The 17948-nt window shown below is 38.7% G+C and overlaps 1 protein-coding gene across 2 annotated transcripts in view; it reads right to left on the reverse strand.

The window, feature by feature from the left end:
* DCP2 (decapping mRNA 2) overlaps positions 1–17948 on the reverse strand; it is a 49793-nt gene that overhangs the window by 30546 nt on the left and 1299 nt on the right. For both annotated transcript variants that reach the window (XM_081505694.1, XM_081505692.1), the window contains exon 2: positions 6760–6911. In XM_081505694.1, the coding sequence (XP_081361820.1) occupies positions 6760–6911 (152 nt within the window). The remainder of the gene's footprint in view (positions 1–6759; positions 6912–17948) is intronic.

Consider the following 17948-nt stretch of genomic DNA (forward strand, 5'->3'; position numbering starts at 1 on the left):
ATATATACAGAACGAGATCTTTTTAAATGAATTGTGTATTTTATACAAAATTACTCACATCTTCACCTCACTTAAGTGTATCTTGTCTTTTCACATTTGTTTTCTCCTGAACAAAACATTTCTAACTTCTGCATTTAGCCTAGGCACAAATCAAGTAAACTTTGAATACACATACTCTGGCACCCTAAGTTAACACCAAAAAACTCAGGGCCACGTCAGCACTTGCAATCATTAAGTGGGTCGAATTTATCATATTAAGAGTCAACAGATACTGAAACTGACTGCAAGAAATATAAGCTCAGCACACACAGTGAGAGGCAGGAGCCATGAGAGTGACTACAAGTGGGAATTCCCTGGCAGTACAGTGGTTAGGACTCTGCTTCCACTGCAGGGGGTACAGACTCAACCCCTGGTTGAGGAACTAAGATCACACAAGCCTCTCAGCCACACACCCCCGCCAAAAAGAAGCAGAAGTAGCTAATTCTAACTCTGGGAAGCAGAACTAGAGATGAATGAAGCATGTCACTCTACAGGGCTGAATCTTTTTCTTTACCATGTGTATGCATCGTTTTTATAATTTAAAACATTTTAAAGATGAAGATTTATTAAGGATTATAGAGAAATGTAAATATGAGTATTAAGGAAAGTGTATGGCCTGTTTCAAAAGAAACTGGGTATGCCTCTCCAAAACTGGGCAGAGTAAAATAATTTTTTCTAAAGTAAATAAAACCTAAACCTGTAAAGTATATGCTCAGGCTTCCAATACTCATATGCTACCAAATGCTCATTACAACACTGTTAATTATGAAAACTGTGAGGCAAATTATAACTTATGACAGTGTTTCTCAAACGGAGGACATTCTCAAGGGTTTTCAAGCCCTCTGTGGAAACTTACATATTCTGTCTTTTCATTTTTATGTTAATGTAAGAAAGGAAGGTTTTGTAACAGATAAGGCAAAGAAAGGGGCAGGGAAAACTTATCGTACACACATGTTGACATCCTCAAAGAAGTCAGCATTATATTCACATTAATTACTGAGTTAAACAAAAACATCACATTAAATTCATTTTATGAAAACTAATTTTATGAGCTGTACATTTTTCTGTTTAAAAATATGCTTTGGTTTTATAGCTGCAGTAAGAAATAAGGTTCTCAAAGAGCTCAAAAGAGGCAACCATTTCTAACAACGCTGTATTAAATAGGCAAGCACTAGGTTAAAAATATTCTTTGCTTTCATTTAGGGAGTAGGGGAATAGTGTGGATATAATATTAACTATTCCATAAAGCTCTATGGAAGATTTTGGAAGATTCCAGCTTCCTATAATTCTGAAAGCTATTTCCCATTAAAAGTCTGCCCTGAGATATTTAGTAAAAATTCCTTATGTGTTTTAGAGTCACCACAGGTTTTTTTTTAAATCTAACTATATCTTTTAAATAAATGGATATTTTTTCCATTAAAAATTTAACCACAGGGGAAAAAATATGAAAATAACCCAGGAATAGAAGTAACTTCCCATAGTGTTAAACAGGAAGTGTCAAAGAGGAAGACACTTAACTCATTTTTTTCCTTTCTCTTCCTTCTCCCCACAACGTTCCTAGTAATTTCACAGTGCATTAATGTCTCTATAACGAAGTTTTATCTCATCTTTCTACAAAGAAACTTCTTCAAAAAGAATAACAAAGATTAGCAAAAGAAATTAAAATCAACAGACATAATCTTGAAAATTATCTATACTTTTGATTTACCCATTTTTTTCCCTACCCCAAAATCACCATAAAAAGAGTGAGTTGATGAACCAATCAACTGCAGACCAAGATATATTTGGAACTAATGATGAAAAGTACTTGCTCAAGTCCACACAATTAGCAAATAACAGAACCCAATCCAAAATGACATCAATTTCCTCAACTGAAGACAACTCTTCAATCCTCCTCCATATTCAACAGTACATAAAGTAATTCATTCACAATGGAGTGGAAAAGTTTTTTGGTTTTTTTGGAGTGGAGAGTTTTTAAATACCACTTTTATTTAATGAGACAATGTACTTAACTCAAAAAACCCTATGAAATGCTCTGAGTAATGATAATTATCTTTCTAATTTTTACTAAAATTATTATTTGACTACTGTCTTATTTTCTTAACCATCAAACCAAATTATTTTGCATCTTGAATCTTGGCTTACTGGGCCTTAGCAACAGTTCTAAGAGAAAGACAGAAGATCACACTGATTACATAAAAAATGGAAGAGGCTTTAAGCACATATGTCTACTTGTATTACACATATCCCCTTTCTTAACATTTCAGTGATTCTTTAGTAGACACTTTTTAACATTTTTGCAAAAACATGAAAAATACACTCTAACTGTAGACAATCATTTCGATATAACTGCCATCCAAAATTATTCCATTATCATGCTGCTGCTGCTAAGTCGCTTCAGTCGTGTCTGACTCTGTGCGACCCCATAGACGGCCGCCCACCAGGCTCCCCCGTCCCTGGGATTCTCCAGGCAAGAACACTGGAGTGGGTTGCCATTTCCTTCTCCAATAAATGAAAGTGAAAAGTGAAAGTGAAGTAGCTCAGTCGTGTCCGACTCTTAGCGATCCCATGTACTGCAGCCTACCAGGCTCCACCGTCCATGGGATTTTCCAGGCAAGAGTACTGGAGTGGGTTGCCATTGCTTTCTCCTCTTCCATTATCATAGATGACATCAATTTCCTCTTGGGACAACTCATCAAGCTCTAGCCTCAGTTCCTTGTATTCCTTGTCCTTCACATCCACGCCCACTTCTGGGACCAACTCCCACAGCAACAATCTGCACCTTGCCATCAACAGAACTATTACAGTACTTTGATTAGAATAAAACATCTTGGCCATAATTTTCTACGGCAGTCGTTTAAGTAGTCACAATATATGGTTATTCTACATCTATTTTTGACTGTTTTCCTGTCTCCACATTAGCACCCTCTGGCTTTTATTTTCTTCTCTCCACAATACAGTCCATCACTTTAATCAATGTCTTAGCAATATTCAAAATTCTTTTGCCACAGTTATGAATATAGCTCCCCAGCAAAACCTAAACCCAGAAGCAAGTCCAGGACAGTCCATCTACATCACATACTGGGGTGTGTAATAAACACTCAGGCAAGTACTCCTGGCACAGCCTCAGTTAAGCGCTATACCTAAGTAGTCACTAAAAAAAAGTCACAGGACTATGCACAGTTAACAAAAGAAAAATCAGTCACAGAAGAGCTCTATTATTTGTCCAAGGTTGCACGACTGGTAAATGACAAAGATGGGTTGGTAACGCAAGGAATGTGGCTCCAGAATTCATACTATTAACTTTTACTCTACAGTCTCACAGGTACCACAAATCAGTGTGTCCATCATGCCCCCACAAAATTTCTCCTTTATTTTTCTATAAATGGAATGGCGCACCCATCCACTCAATCACTCAAATCAGAAACCTGGATACCATCCTTGACTTCTTCCTCTACCTCTCCTCATTCAAGTTAAGACAAAGTTTATCTCCTAAATTACCACTGATATTTAATATCTTCTATTCACTTCTATCAGAAGTTTCCATGTTTCCATTTCTCTCTCATAAATTAATGAAACAGCATCTTAACTAGGTTTCCAATCTGATGTTCCTCCAATTCACTGCCTGCACTATTTCAAGAATGTTTTTCAAAACATTCCTAGAGAGAAATAAGGCAAATGTGGCAAAATGCCCTTAGATGACCATACAAGTAAGTGGATGACAGATTCAAGTACAAGTCCTTCTGGCCCCAGGGCTGTCGGAGGCAAGAAGGAAGAGGAAATGAATACAGACAGGAGGGTGGGGGACAGCGTGATTGTGGACGTTAACAATGCGTAAATACATAGAAAGGGTATGATGGCACTTGATTTTAATATTCTTTCTACTTCCAAGTTAAAATTTTTTCCTGAAAGTCTTTTTTTAATCTCCTACATTCTTTTATTGCCCTTATGGGTAAAGTCCAGACAAATACAGCCCACTAGACTCTTTCTCTAAAGAAAATCTTTTTATCTAATTTCAAATTGGGAGTGGGATTACTCACTTCACTATTTCTAGTGAACCCTAGGCTACCTTATCAAAAACTATCAGACTTCAGTGTAATCATGTCCTTTCCTGCCTATCATCTTAAAGACAGCAACCAAATATACCTTGTTCACTACACAATGCCTGGCACAGCAGAAGGACTCAATTATTTAATGGAGTCCACCACATTAGAAGAAGCTTTTTCTTCCACATAAGTGAATTATAAGAAGAAACTTAACTAAAACAGGGGCACTTTTTTTAAATAAGGAAAATTTTAAAAACTCATATATATAAACACAATTGCAATTGTTTCAGGAAAAACTGCAATTCAGGAGACCCTGGGTTAGGAAGATCCCCTGGAGAAGGAAATGCCAACCCACTCCAATATTCTTGCCTGGAGAATCCCATACACAGAGGAGCCGGGTGGGCCACAGTCCACGGGGTCGGAAGAGTCAGACACAACTTAGTGACTAAACCACCACATAAGCACAAAATCTTATCCAGAACCCCAAAATATGTACAGTTGCTCTTGTAAGACCCCAAGTCTATGCAAAACAGACCAAAACCACAGAAAACAGCTTTATTTTATTTCTGTTTCTCCAATTAGATTATAGCTCCTTAAAAACAAAGTGTTCTGATTTCCTCATAAAAGCTGCTACCAAGACTAACAAACACAGAGCTCCACAGTACTTCTATTCCTCCTTTTTTCATTTACTTCTCCATACTTGCTGAAAAACTTTCAAAGGTTAACTGCTATACAGAATAAACAGTTTCGTTCATTTTCTGCAGAATCCTAAGAGGTTCCTTATTTCATGCAGCTTAAGAGAAAGCACAGGGAGCTGAGTATGAGGGTTATTTTAAGTCACCTATTCCTACTCCACCCTCTAGTGTAGTACAGCGAACTTATGGGTATAGTGCATGTCAACACATGATTTATGTTTAAAAACAATGACCAAGAGAATAAATATCAAAGCATTTTGGCTCAAGATTTAAAAACTCACAAATTCCCCTACATAACTTCCATCCCTATCTCCTCTTGGATCCCTGTAAGAATCTTAGTAAAAATCTACTTTCCAAGGTGTCGCTTATCATTTCCAACTCCCCAATTTTGCTCCGTCCCTTTTCTTTATCTGCAATGTATTTCCCACTCCAGCCTGCTTATAGGAAGTATAGAGAATGAAACTTCTACATTCCCTTTAAAACATAGCCTTGCTTAAACTTACATAAAACTTTATACCTTCTGCGCAATTCTAAAAACAGTATCAAGAGCATTAGCAATTTACCAGGTTTTTGGCCTTGTGACACAGCTTCCTTTTATAATCTTAAATATTCGTGTGAATCTTTAATAATTATAAGAAGTTTCTATCTTATTTGTAAATAGGGAGGAACAAAAGGTTCTCAGAAGGCAAGGAATCTGCCATAAAACCAAAAACTGTTTTGAACACAGGATGTATTCAATAATTACTTAAGAATTTCTATCCCAGAAAGGTAGTAATCTCAATAAAGATCATTCAGTTAAGTGGAACAGCAAGAGGAATGTAAAAAAAAAAAAAAAAAACAGATGAGTTCTAGAAACAGGCTAGCTATATCTGAAAGAAAAGAAAATCAAATTTATTTCTAATTATCACTGCACATCTTACGGGGTCCTCAACATAAATAAGAATACAGTCGTCCCTCCAGTATACACAGGTGTTACCAAGTCCAAGCTCACTCTGCTCACTACATGACAGGCCAATGAACCCGAGATACCGGACTGAGGCAACGAATATGGCTTTACTCAGAGGGCCAGCTAACCAAAAAGAGGGCCAACTAATGTCTCAAAATACTCATCTTACCGGGTTCTGGACACCAGCTTCTTTATAGACAGAGATGGGGGAGGTGAGGAAACAGAGTAAAAAGACTATTAATCTTGCAAGTTATCTCCTAGAATGGCCAGCCTCAGGCGGGGGGGGGGGGGGGGGGTGTTAATTTCTTCCTTCCTGCCAACTACAGGTTGGGGGGGGGTGGTTCTGAACAAAAGCACTTTAACAGTCAGGCAGAGAGGCGGGCTTCTCTGAGGCAGGCCATTATGTACGACTGTGATAACAAAAGCAATGGAAAGCAAGTCCAAGAAACAGTTTCAACATGGAGTCGGAACTGACTTCTCCCTGCAACAATGTGGGACCCACAGACTGCAGGGCTGACTCTACCATGCCATTTTACACCATCAAAGAAACTTGAGCGGGCTTCCCTGGTGGCTCAGCAGTAAAGAACCCTCCTGCCAATGCAGAAGACGTGGGTTTGATCCCTGGGTCGGGAAGATCTCCTGGAGAAGAAAATGGCAACCCACTCCTATATTCTCACATGGGAAATCCAATGGCAACGGAGCCTGATGGGCTATACAGTCCATGGGGTCACAGAAAATTGGACATGACTTAGTGACTAAGCAAGGAACATCTATGAATTCTGGTATCCTGGGGGAAGGGGAATGGTCCTGGAACCACCCCCATGAATACCAAGGTACAACCCTACTATCAAACTGTGCCTACCACCATCAGGCACAAACCATACGTATATGCTTTATGTATTTGACAAATTTTAGAAATCATTATGTTTTATTTAAAAAATTATAAATCTCAAAGACAAGCAAAAGAAAATTTGTGCTATAACATCTTATTAACAAGAATGAAAGACAGTCATTATAGTAATAAAAAGGATATCAGCTTTAGCAAAGTCTCTTATCCCACACTGAGGTAATCCTGGTGTGTTCTGCATGTAGAAATCCAAGTAAAACCAATGGGCAAGTTCAATCTGAAAACACACTCGGATAGCATTGTCTCTTTCCTCGCTGGGAATATGCAAAATAAATCGGCTGTCAAAAACAAAAAACATACAAAAATTACATTTACAAACCATAACAATTTAACCTTTTTAATTGCTTCATTCTGACCCACCAACATGAAAATAGACCAGAAGCAGTACTGATAAAGGAAGCAAAATTGGCAGGCAAGTAAAAGCGTTAGTCACTCAGTGTGTCCGACTCTTTGCGACCCCATGGGCTGTATGTAGCCTGTGTCCATGGAATTCTCCAGGCAAGAATACTGGAGTGGGTAGCCTTTCCCTTCTCCAGGGGATCTTCCCGACCCAGGGATCAAACCCAGGTCTCCGGCACTGCAGGCAGATTCTTCACCATCTGAGCCTCCAGGGAAGCCCAGGAAGATGAGTTATGAATGAATCTCATTCACAACACAATTTTTTTAAGAGGCCATCTATCAATAAATTAAAGGTGAGCAAGAAAACAAACTTGTGGGACTTCCCTGAGGTCCAGTGGTTAAGACTCCGTGCTTCCACTGAAGCAGGCACAGATTTCATCCCTGGCTGGGGAGCTAACATCCCGCAAGCCATGTGGTGTGGACAAATAAAGAAAGAATAAAAAATCACTAGGATTCCCTCCCATGTCTGGTAACATTTTCAAAGAATACATGCAAATAAATTCACACACTCAAAACAGAAAAGACGTTAGCTGCTTAATCTTTGTATAAAGAAATGTAAAAGAAATCATTAATAGACCAGAATTCTCAAAGAGCTCATCTGAAGAGCCTGAGTTCAAAATAACTTTCAAATACACTCACTTTAAAAAAAGAAAATCTAAATTGTCTTTTCCAAGTACATTCGGAGGGAGGAAGAAACATTTAATACATAGTATAAGTGTACACTATATTTTATATACAAATGAACATATGTGATTAAGATAAGGAGCCCCTTTTTTGTGCAACAAACCAATCAAAACTTATGTGATTTACAGGACACATTAAGCAACCACCATTAGCCTTCTTCCTGGAGAAGGCAATGGCACCCCACTCCAGTACTCTTGCCTGGAAAATCCCATGGATGGAGGAGCCTGGTAGGCTACAGTCCATGGGGTCGCTGAGAGTCGGACACGACTGAGCGACTTCACTTTCATTTTTCCCTTTCATGCACTGGAGAAGGAAATGGCAACCCACTCCAGTATTCTTGCCTGGAGAATCCCAGGGATGGCGGAGCCTGGTGGGCTGCCGTCTATGGGGTCGCACAGAGTCGGACACGACTGAAGCTACTTAGCAGCAGCAGCAGCAGCAGCAGCAGCAGCATTAGCCTTCTTCCATGCTTAGCAGTTTCTGTAACCTTTTTCTAGTGACTTTTAGAGACAGAGTGAATTACATAAAAGAAATCCACTGGTATCTAGAGTCATTTTTTAAAACTAAAAATAGTATCACCCAATTTTATCACTTACACAAGCAGTCCCCAACCTCTCTGGCACCAGTTTCATGGAAGACAATTTCTCCATGGACTGGGAAAAGGGGGATGGTCTGGGGATGATTCAAGCGCATTACAATTACTGTGCCCTTTATTTCTATCATTATTACATCAGCTCCACCGCAGATCATCAGGCATAGATGCCGGACTTTGAGGGCCTCTGACTTACACTATTCATTAGTTGTGGTGATAAATGTTCTTTGTTGTTTTTAAGTTTCAAATCAAATCTCAAAACATTGCTGTAAAAATTATAAAAATAATATATCATTCCAATAGGGAACTGAATAAGAACAAGTTAAGACAAAAATATGTACAATAATTTAGAAAAACAATGGGGAAATGAGCTTAAACCACATCTGTATTAAGAACAAGACAGGTAACACGCAACCCTGATGGTATTATCTAAGACATAAAAACCTCTTCCACATGGCATTTAAGATCCAGTGCCTGCTCACCAGCACAGCCTCTATCACTCTGTAAAGTTCTTTATACCCAGTGACACCTGATTCTTAGAAATGTCCTAAATTGGCATGCACATACTATCTCTCTCCTCTCCTTTTCTTATAATTCATTCCTTACGACTTCCTTATAGGTCATAAGGAACAACTTATGAATTACCTACTTCATTCATTTCTTATAATTCATTCCTCATTATTTGCAAACACTGCATCTCCTACAGTGGTAGGTATATCAGAGTCCTCTGAACAGATTTATATACTCTTTCAACTCCTACTGCATTAAAGCAATTGTCTGATTTTTACTACTGCATGCATGCTCAATCGCCAAGTCACGTCCAAGACTTTGCACCCATGGACTGTAGTCCACCAGGCTCCTCTGTCCATAGGATTTTTCAGGCAAGAATACTAGAGTGGTTTGCCATTTCCTTCTCCAGGGGCTCTTTCCAACCCAGAGATCAAACCCACGTCTCCCGCGCTGCAGGCCAATTCTTTACCACCATTACTGTCCATAAACTGTTCCAAGTTAGTTCACTGAGATAAGGTGGTGAAATCAGTCCTGAATATTCACTGGAATATTGATGCTGAAGCTGAAACTCCAATACTTTGGCCACCTGACGCGAAGAACTGACTCACTAGAAAAAGACCCTGATGCTGGGAAAGATTGAAGGCGGGAGGAGAAGGGGACGACAGAGGATGAGATGGTTGGATGGCATCACCAACTTGATAGACATGAATTTGAACAAGCTCCAGGAGCTGCTGATGGACAGGGAAGCCTGGCGTGCTGCAGTCCATGAGGTCACAAAGAGTCGGACACAACTGAGCGACTGAACTAACTGATCTTTGCATATTTTTACTCCTATAGTCTAGCAAATTGTCTGACCCATACTTACAGTGACATACTGGCAGTTACAATTTATCTTTGAAACATACGATGGAGTAAACACACTCCACTCTGTCCCTCCCACAAAATGCAGCTATAAACCCTGAATGAAATACATAGACCAGCTATTTGAGGACTGTGCAAAGTAAGCAGCATCAGGAAGATTGAGAAGGATGACAAATGTCTGAATTTACCGTTTTTCCATCCTCTAGTATCCCTAAGGTGAATTGGGGGTTAGAGGTGAGCCCCAGGAGTCCTCAAGTTCTGCCTCAAGGATCAAGACAGGAGTCTAAAGGAATTTCTCCACGCTTAGAGACAGTGAGGGAAATTCCCCCTCTCTCTTCTCCATTCTCTCATGCCACAGTACCAAGCAATGCCATACTGGTTAGAGCTGGCAGCAAGTGACTGTAACAGGCATCCACAAAAGTTAAAACTTTGTCAGACAAGAACCTTCCTCTCCGATCATAAGAACTGTGCAGTCCCAACAGAGTAGGGCCAACATCCATCGCTTATTTTTCTTCTAACCTCCAGCCATGTGGTCCCAGGCATGAGGAGAGTCACATGAAACATGTGGTAAAGTGGCTTTTTAGTTTTTGCCATTTTTCAATATTCAATTTCCTCAAAAAGGGGAGCCAAGAAGTACCAGGGAGACAGCAGGAAAGGAGGAGCTGAGGCCCCACAGAATTGTTTATGACTCTGACACTCAATCCCAAACTGCACAAAGTTGGATTAGACTGGGACTTCCCTGGTGGTCCAGTGGTTAAGAATCCACCTTCCAATGCGGGAGACACAGGCTCAATCCCTGTCCTGGAAGTAGGATCCCACATGCTGCAGGGAAGCTAAGCCCACGGCCACAACTACTGAAACCCACACGCTGTGCAGTACGCGCTCCACAACAAGAGAGGCCACAAGAAGCCCGCATGCTGCAACCAGAGGGTGCGTGCGCAGCAACGGGCCCTGTGCAGTCCAAGCAGAAACCAGAACCGGACCGCCAGCAACACATCACGGACCAGCTAGTACACGCTACACCAAGACAGAATGCACACAAAAACTGGACTCATTTCCTCTGATTTTCATAAACTTACACCAAGTCTCAAAAGGGGCTTCTCTGTGGCTCAGATGGTAAAGAATCTGCCTGCAACGCGGGAGACCCAGGTTTGATCCCTGAGTCAGGAAGATCCCCTGGAGAAGGGAATGGCTACCCACTCCAGTATTCTTGCCTGGAGAATCCCAGACAGAGGAGCCTGGCAGGCGACAGTCCATGGGGTCGCAAAGAGCTGGACACAGCTGAGTGACTAACACTTTCAAGTCTCAAAAAAAAAAAAAAAATGAAAGAAAGAAAAGAAAAACCACTTGTCTGTTGTTGCTTAATCTTCTCAGTTGGGGACATTTCTATTGAATTCCATTATGGAAGATGAAGGATTAACTCTATTCCTCCTCCTCTCATTCTACACACCATTCTCCTCTCTCCATCGTCCCAACAAATGGTACCTCAGTTTACTTTTTTAACTTCAGCACTACTGACGTCTGGAGCACATAACTCTATGTTGAGAGGAGCTGTCCTGTATGCTCTAGGGGTTCAGCAGCATCCATAGCCTTTGCTTATTAGGTATCAATAGCACTCCCCAGCAAGCTGCAACAACCAAAAAGATCTCCAGTCACTGCCAAATGTCCCTTGAGAGGAGCAAAACTCAGTCCCAGTCTATAACCACAGCGTTAGATCAGCATTCAAGTCTTTACACTATGATTCTGTAAATCCAGTTCACAAGTAAGCCATATGATAAGGTACAGTTTTTCCCATTTTTAGTGATTTTAAAATCCCTTAATTTAGCTGCGCGGGGTCTTGGTGGCGGCACATGGGCTCCTTTAGCTGTAGCAAGCGCACCCTCAGCTGCAGCATGCAGGATGCTAGGTCCCTGACCAGAGATGGAACCTGGGCCCCTGCATTGGCAGCACAGAGTCTTAGCCACTAGACCACCAGGGAAGTCCTTGTTTTCCCTCTTAAGCACAATCAAAAGTTCTCCCACTGATTAATAAATGTCTTGTCATTGCTTTACTTTCTCTGTACCTGTCACTAACTCAATCTTTCACTAGTTTTCTAAATTCTTTTCTCGAGGTGTTAATTCAGACACAGCAGTTTCATCCTGAAGACTATCCCTGAGCCTTCTGATCTGTTCCAGTCTGGAGTGACTGTCACTGCATATAATATACATCTGTCATCCTATGCTGTCCTTTCACTAGCATCCTACGGTTCCCACGTTTCCACCCTATACTAGACCTCATGTTCTTACATCCTGTCTTCCTCCTGATTAATGTACTTCCTTATTTTCACTTAGTACCACCTTCCATGCCTTCTGGAGAAAGAATGCAGGAGAGATAAATATTAAGACATAGTGAATGTGAAAATATCTTTATCCTCACACCTGACAATTTGGCTAGGTAAAGAATTCCAGGTTGGAAGTCATTTTCCTTCAGAATCCTGAAGACAGTGCTCTTTCCTGTCAGCCTACAATTTTGATGTGTAGACTGAAGCCACCCCAATTCCTTCATCCAATCTTTTTTCTCACTGGAAGCTTCCAGCTTCTTCCTTCTGTCCTTCATGTTCTAAAATTCCCTAGCTGTCTCTTTTCCATCCACTGCATCACTCATTTGATGGACTTCATCTACTTGGAAACTCACCTCCTTCAGTATTGAAAGACCTCATGGAGTGATCCTTTGATTCTCCAATTTTCTCTGTTATGTCCTACCTCTAGCTCCTAAAACCCTTACTTTCTGGGCAACAGTCTCTTGCAAGCCACCTGCCTGGCTTTTTGCTTCTACTCTCATATTTAAAATTCCAAAGGCTATTTTTAATTGCTTAAATTATGCTTTCATAGATTATTCTGCTATTACATGACTGTAAAAACCTCTCTAAGGACTAGTTTTGGGTTTATTTTCTTCTTCCACCTGCATAGTTTGATTCTTTCCAGTTGTTTTTCATTGTCATTGCTAGTTTTAAGGTCTACATTCTGCGTTGAGGCCTATTTCAGATATTCATACTTAATGCAACAGATCACAAAGCTTTTTTAGGAGGCTTATCAAACATGAAGGACCATTAAAGGGGATCTGGCTGAGCCATTTGATCAAGGAACTTCCAATGTCAGTATCTTCAGGTGTTTCCTCATGGGCTGGTCAGATCACCTAGACAAAAACCTTCCAATCCATCAGGAGCTAAAGGCCAGGCTTCCACTTTCTGGGAACTGAGCAGGGGAGGAGGGATGGTTTTCACTATGTACACAGTACTCACCACCTCATTTCTGTCACTTTTCAATACCCTCTAATTCTGAAGTAGAGTGACTACTACAATATTCACTCTTTCAAAAGTCTGTCAGGTCTGCTGAACCACATGCCACTTTCACTTCTTCTGTATAGTTTCCAAATTTTGTGGCTCATCTCTTCGTCCATTCTTCCCTTTCTTGTGGGGTTATACATTTGGAATTTTTTAACTTTTGGTGGAGTAGATGCTTGTGCACAATCTACTATCTTTAACTAGAAATTCATATTACAACACATTTCTAGAGGATACTAACCACAATCTAAAATGGGATATAAAAACACCTAAGACAGAGAAATTCAATCCTATTTCCATCTCAATCCAGAGAAGTCCTGAAGATAAGCGGGAAGATGAGAATAAGAAAACTGTTTACAAAGCTAACATAACTGCAAAGTCTATTAACAGGAGAACATCCAGACTTCTTTCACTCCTCTGACAGTCGGGAGTTTTCCTACAAAAGGTAGGGGAGGAAGGAACAACACCCAAGACTCTTCTCTAACTTTAGCAAATAGGTTTGAGTGTTGGCACACCGAAACAAAACTCCCGCACGCTGGTGTTCAAGGGTTCCCCACCGTTTAAGAGCCAGCTCCCTATCCATTCTCATAAAACAGCTCATCAACACAAATAAGCCCCTCTACAGCCCCATCTTTAACATGAAACAGCAACCAAAAAAATCACCTGACGTTTAAGAAAACCTAATTCATGACAAAGAAAAAATTAAACTCATTTAAAAAAAACTGGCTCTGAAGAAAAGTGTTGTAAAGCGTATCTCCTGGAACCTTGGTACTGCAAGTGTGGGCCCTGGGCCACCTGGAAACGTAACTGTGAGAAGAGAAACAGACATTTCAGTCCCATACAGGCTCAGAAAGCTTGCTCCCTAATGATCCTCTCAAAGGAACAACTTTAGAATGTAAATCAGCAAAACAAGAATGAAAATAAAACAAGCATAAAACACAGGATTCAAGAGAGAAGAGACACAACCTGGGAGAGGGCAGATTGGACTAGACAGTGAAGATCTCCAAGACAGCATTCTCCAGGAAAAAGGATTCAGTACAACAGCAGACGGTATAACTGAGAGCAAGACCAAGGATATATAAGGAGCAGATGAGGGTGTGATGGTGGAAGGCAGCTAGAAACTACGGGCATTTTGAGGGAGAAGGGTAAATGTACAAGCGAATCACAGTCCAAACATGAAGCAAAAAAAGTTAGAACAAAAGGTGGAAAAAATATTAAAGAATAGCTAGAAGGAATCAGGGGATAATGAACAAAGCATATGCTTCTTTATACAAAAGAAAAAACTAAAAGGTATTATTTAGAGCAATTTGTAGAATGTAAAAAAGGAGAATTTATTTGGATATTCTCTCTCAAGATTCTTAAAAAAGGATCTTGACTATGTTCAGAATCCTAACCATTGTAGACTTGCCTCTACTGTGAAAAGTATTTACATAGTCATGATGTATAACAAATGACATTATTATTGTTCATCCCCTGCAATCAACCAGTAGCAGAATGTTTAAGATTTCATAATGTTACAAAATGTAACATAAATACTATCAATCTTAATTTTTAAGTCACCTGGATAGAAGCTGAGGGAATAGGTAAGAAAAGAAACTGAAGAAATGATGGGGCACTAACTGCCTCACCCTACCAAATACACTCAAGAGACACCGACGTTCATAAAACATAAACAAAACTTTTAAGCACAGTAAAGTCACAAAGATAACCAATGGAACGATTTGAAGTAGTAATATAACTGGACTGGAAGTAGGACAAGGGCAACAGTAAGTGTAAACTAAAACTCCCACCTAACAATCTACCAAGATACACTAAATCCTCAATCTAATATCTGAAGTTGATAGAAACTGGTACAAGTAAACTTTGAAATATTGAAATATCCATTAGAAGACTTCACAAAACAGGTAAAATCTGCAGAGCAGAACTAGATGAAAGGGGTAGGGCAAGAGATTGTTGCTTTTCATTTCAAAAATTCACCTGTACTGTTTGATTAAAACAAAAACAAAAAAAACCTTACAGATAAGTACATTTTAAAAGTTAAAGGCAAACTTTTTAGAAACTTTAAATAAAAAAAATTTTACACAGGAAAATTAAACTTCAATGCTTTCATTCTGTGAATGTTTGTGATCTGTTTTATATATTTAAAAGTGTGTATATACATACATGTGTGTAAAAGCTAAAGTAAAATGCTTTTCACAATATTTTGTTATGGGAAAAATTTCTCCACCTCACAAAAAGTCATCTTTTTCAATGTTTCCACAGATAGAAAAAGGATTAGCACAAGGACTGAAATTAACACAAAAATGTTTCAGGTGAAATGAACACTTAAATGGTTATTTCATTAACCTATGCAATCACCAAAATACCAATATTACTTGCTAGAATATACCTTTCTCCTTTTAACACACGAGTGGCCTTACCGTTTAATTCTTAAAGGGACTTATACATAACTTCAAACTCTTCTTTAAGAGGAACAACTTACCAAACTGCAGTCTTCACTTTTTACTTTAAAATCATGCTTTCCAAATCTTTAATAAGATTATCTAAATAGTACTGAAAAATATTTTAACGTTAGAAATCATGGTGCACCAAAGACGAATATCACCCACCATACAATGGTGCTGATTTACTTTTACATTCGCAAACATACTGTAATATAAAGCAGCTTGGGTTCACCAAAGCATTTCAGACAAGTCTTCCTTGCTGTCCTCCAATTCCACTTCACCCAGAAGTTACCAGTTTTATCAGAATTCTGTTCATGCACACAAACATATATTCACAAAACAATTAAAAATTTAACACAGAGCACCAAATGACTAGTATTACACTCACTAGTATATTGTGTACATTTTCAAGACACAAATACTCTCCTTCACTTTATTGTTTGTTAATTGCCTTAGGAATTTCTAATGGCTGCACAGTATTCCTGTAAATAAAATACCCCACATTCAACTGCCTGAAAAATAACATTCCATGTTATTCCATACCTAAGTAAGCTGTCTAATGGTCACAAAGTCACATCTTAAAAATTTAAGTCTCTTGCTCTAATTTCTCACATAAAAATCACTCTCAAATTTTACATTTCTCCAAAACATATTAATATATGGTCAATAACTAAACTAGACATGATTAGCCAGGACTATGTAATATATCAAAGATCAAAATAATAAAAGAAAAAAATCTTAAAGATACCCATAAAGAAGAACTAAAACTGGAGAAAATACAAAGGGAGTGAAAACAAGAATCAAGACCAAACTTTTAGTACAAAAAAACAGAAAAAAAAGATGTTAAAGTACAGAAAAACTAAACTTTTTCAATTTAAGCTTTATTTTCATAGAAAATAAGTGTGAAATTTTCTGAAAGAGCCCATAAGCAAAACCCAGAATTGTTAATATTAAAAATCTTTAAATTAATCAAAGATATTGTAAACATTAACTTGAAAATGGTATTACTTTTAAAACCTGAAGTTTTAAGAAGTTTTAAGAAGTGGTTATTTGATTCTGAAATGGAGCAGGAGTCATCTAGGACAAAGACATCCCCATCCTCTCTCTCTCACTTCTTGTTTAAAGGAAAGTTTTAGCCTCCTAAGCTAAATTTGATTCAGAGAAAGCAAGAAAATGCAGAAAACTAAGGAAAGCAGTCAAGCAAGACAAGATAATAATGGCTTAACCATAAAACAAAGTCAAGGACCTTTAGTTCCTGTGCAAGGCCTGTAGATAGCATCCTGAGCCGTATCCTTCAGTTGTTTTGTAAAAACTAAAACCCTCACCAGGTGGAAGAAGCCAACAGCATGCTAACCACCAACAAGCAGACCTTAGACCCTTAAAACCAGGCTGGTAAATTGAAATTCTATAATGCCACCCTGTTACCTCACTACTACCTTATCAGAAAGAGGTCCATGAGCTGATGACTCACCACGACCCTGTCCCTCATCTTCCCTTTAAAAACCCTTCTTTGACGATTCCTGGGGAGTCTGTCTTTTAAGCATGAACTGCCATTCTTCCTTGCAAGGCCCAGCAGTGAATGCAGCAGTACTTCCCTTTACCACAACTCTATATCACTATATCAGTATAGGCTTTGCTGCACATCAGGCAAGTATACCCAAGTTTGGTTGGATAACCGTTTCCTATTACTTTATCAAGTAGCTAGCCCTAATTTTTAAACACATCAACCGTACGGGTCCAAAAAACATTACCAAAAATTTCCTTAAAGGAAAAAAAGTTTTCTCTATTCCAAGAGATCTGGATAAAATAGTTTAAATACACTAACTAGAAAACCAACTAAGAATCTTTAACATTTAACAGATGTTTAACAAGAAGTCTACGAAACACCATTATTTTTAAGTAGGATTACACACATCAAATCAAATCACCTTCGTAACGGTTGATATGACTTCTTTAAATGATGAAGGATTCCATAATATATAATATAAACCCAATACTAATGGGACAATTAGTTTAGATGCCTGTAAAAAGTATAAATTACCTATCTTTTCTAACCACCTGTATCCCTATTAATTCATACATAACTATTGCTCATCTTTCCTAATACTACTCATATTTAATTTTTCTAACTATAAAATGTACATGTTCTAAAAAAATTTTGGAAAGATGAATCAAAAAACCATAATTCCACTTTTGACATATGTTGTCCCAGTCATTTATCTAACAAACATCAAACCCGTTTTTTTAAGTTATAACCATATCATCACTAAAGAAGTACAGTGACGTTAATTCTTAGTGGTTGCAGAATTAGTCTCTTTACTTATCTACATGTACTTTTGTGAAGTAATAACATTAAAGAGGACCTTCTATTTCATCCACCAGTGTTAAGAAAAAAAGGCATAGGCATTAGAAAGAAAAAGGCCTAGATTTCAAATCTTGATTTTCTAAATTAAGATGAAAATGACCTTGTATAAATTACAATGAGTCTGTCTGACAGATGAAA

Source organism: Giraffa tippelskirchi, chromosome 7 (assembly GCF_054371585.1).
Source record: "Giraffa tippelskirchi isolate mGirTip1 chromosome 7, T2T-mGirTip1v1.2.pri, whole genome shotgun sequence".
Taxonomy (NCBI): Eukaryota; Metazoa; Chordata; class Mammalia; order Artiodactyla; family Giraffidae; genus Giraffa; species Giraffa tippelskirchi.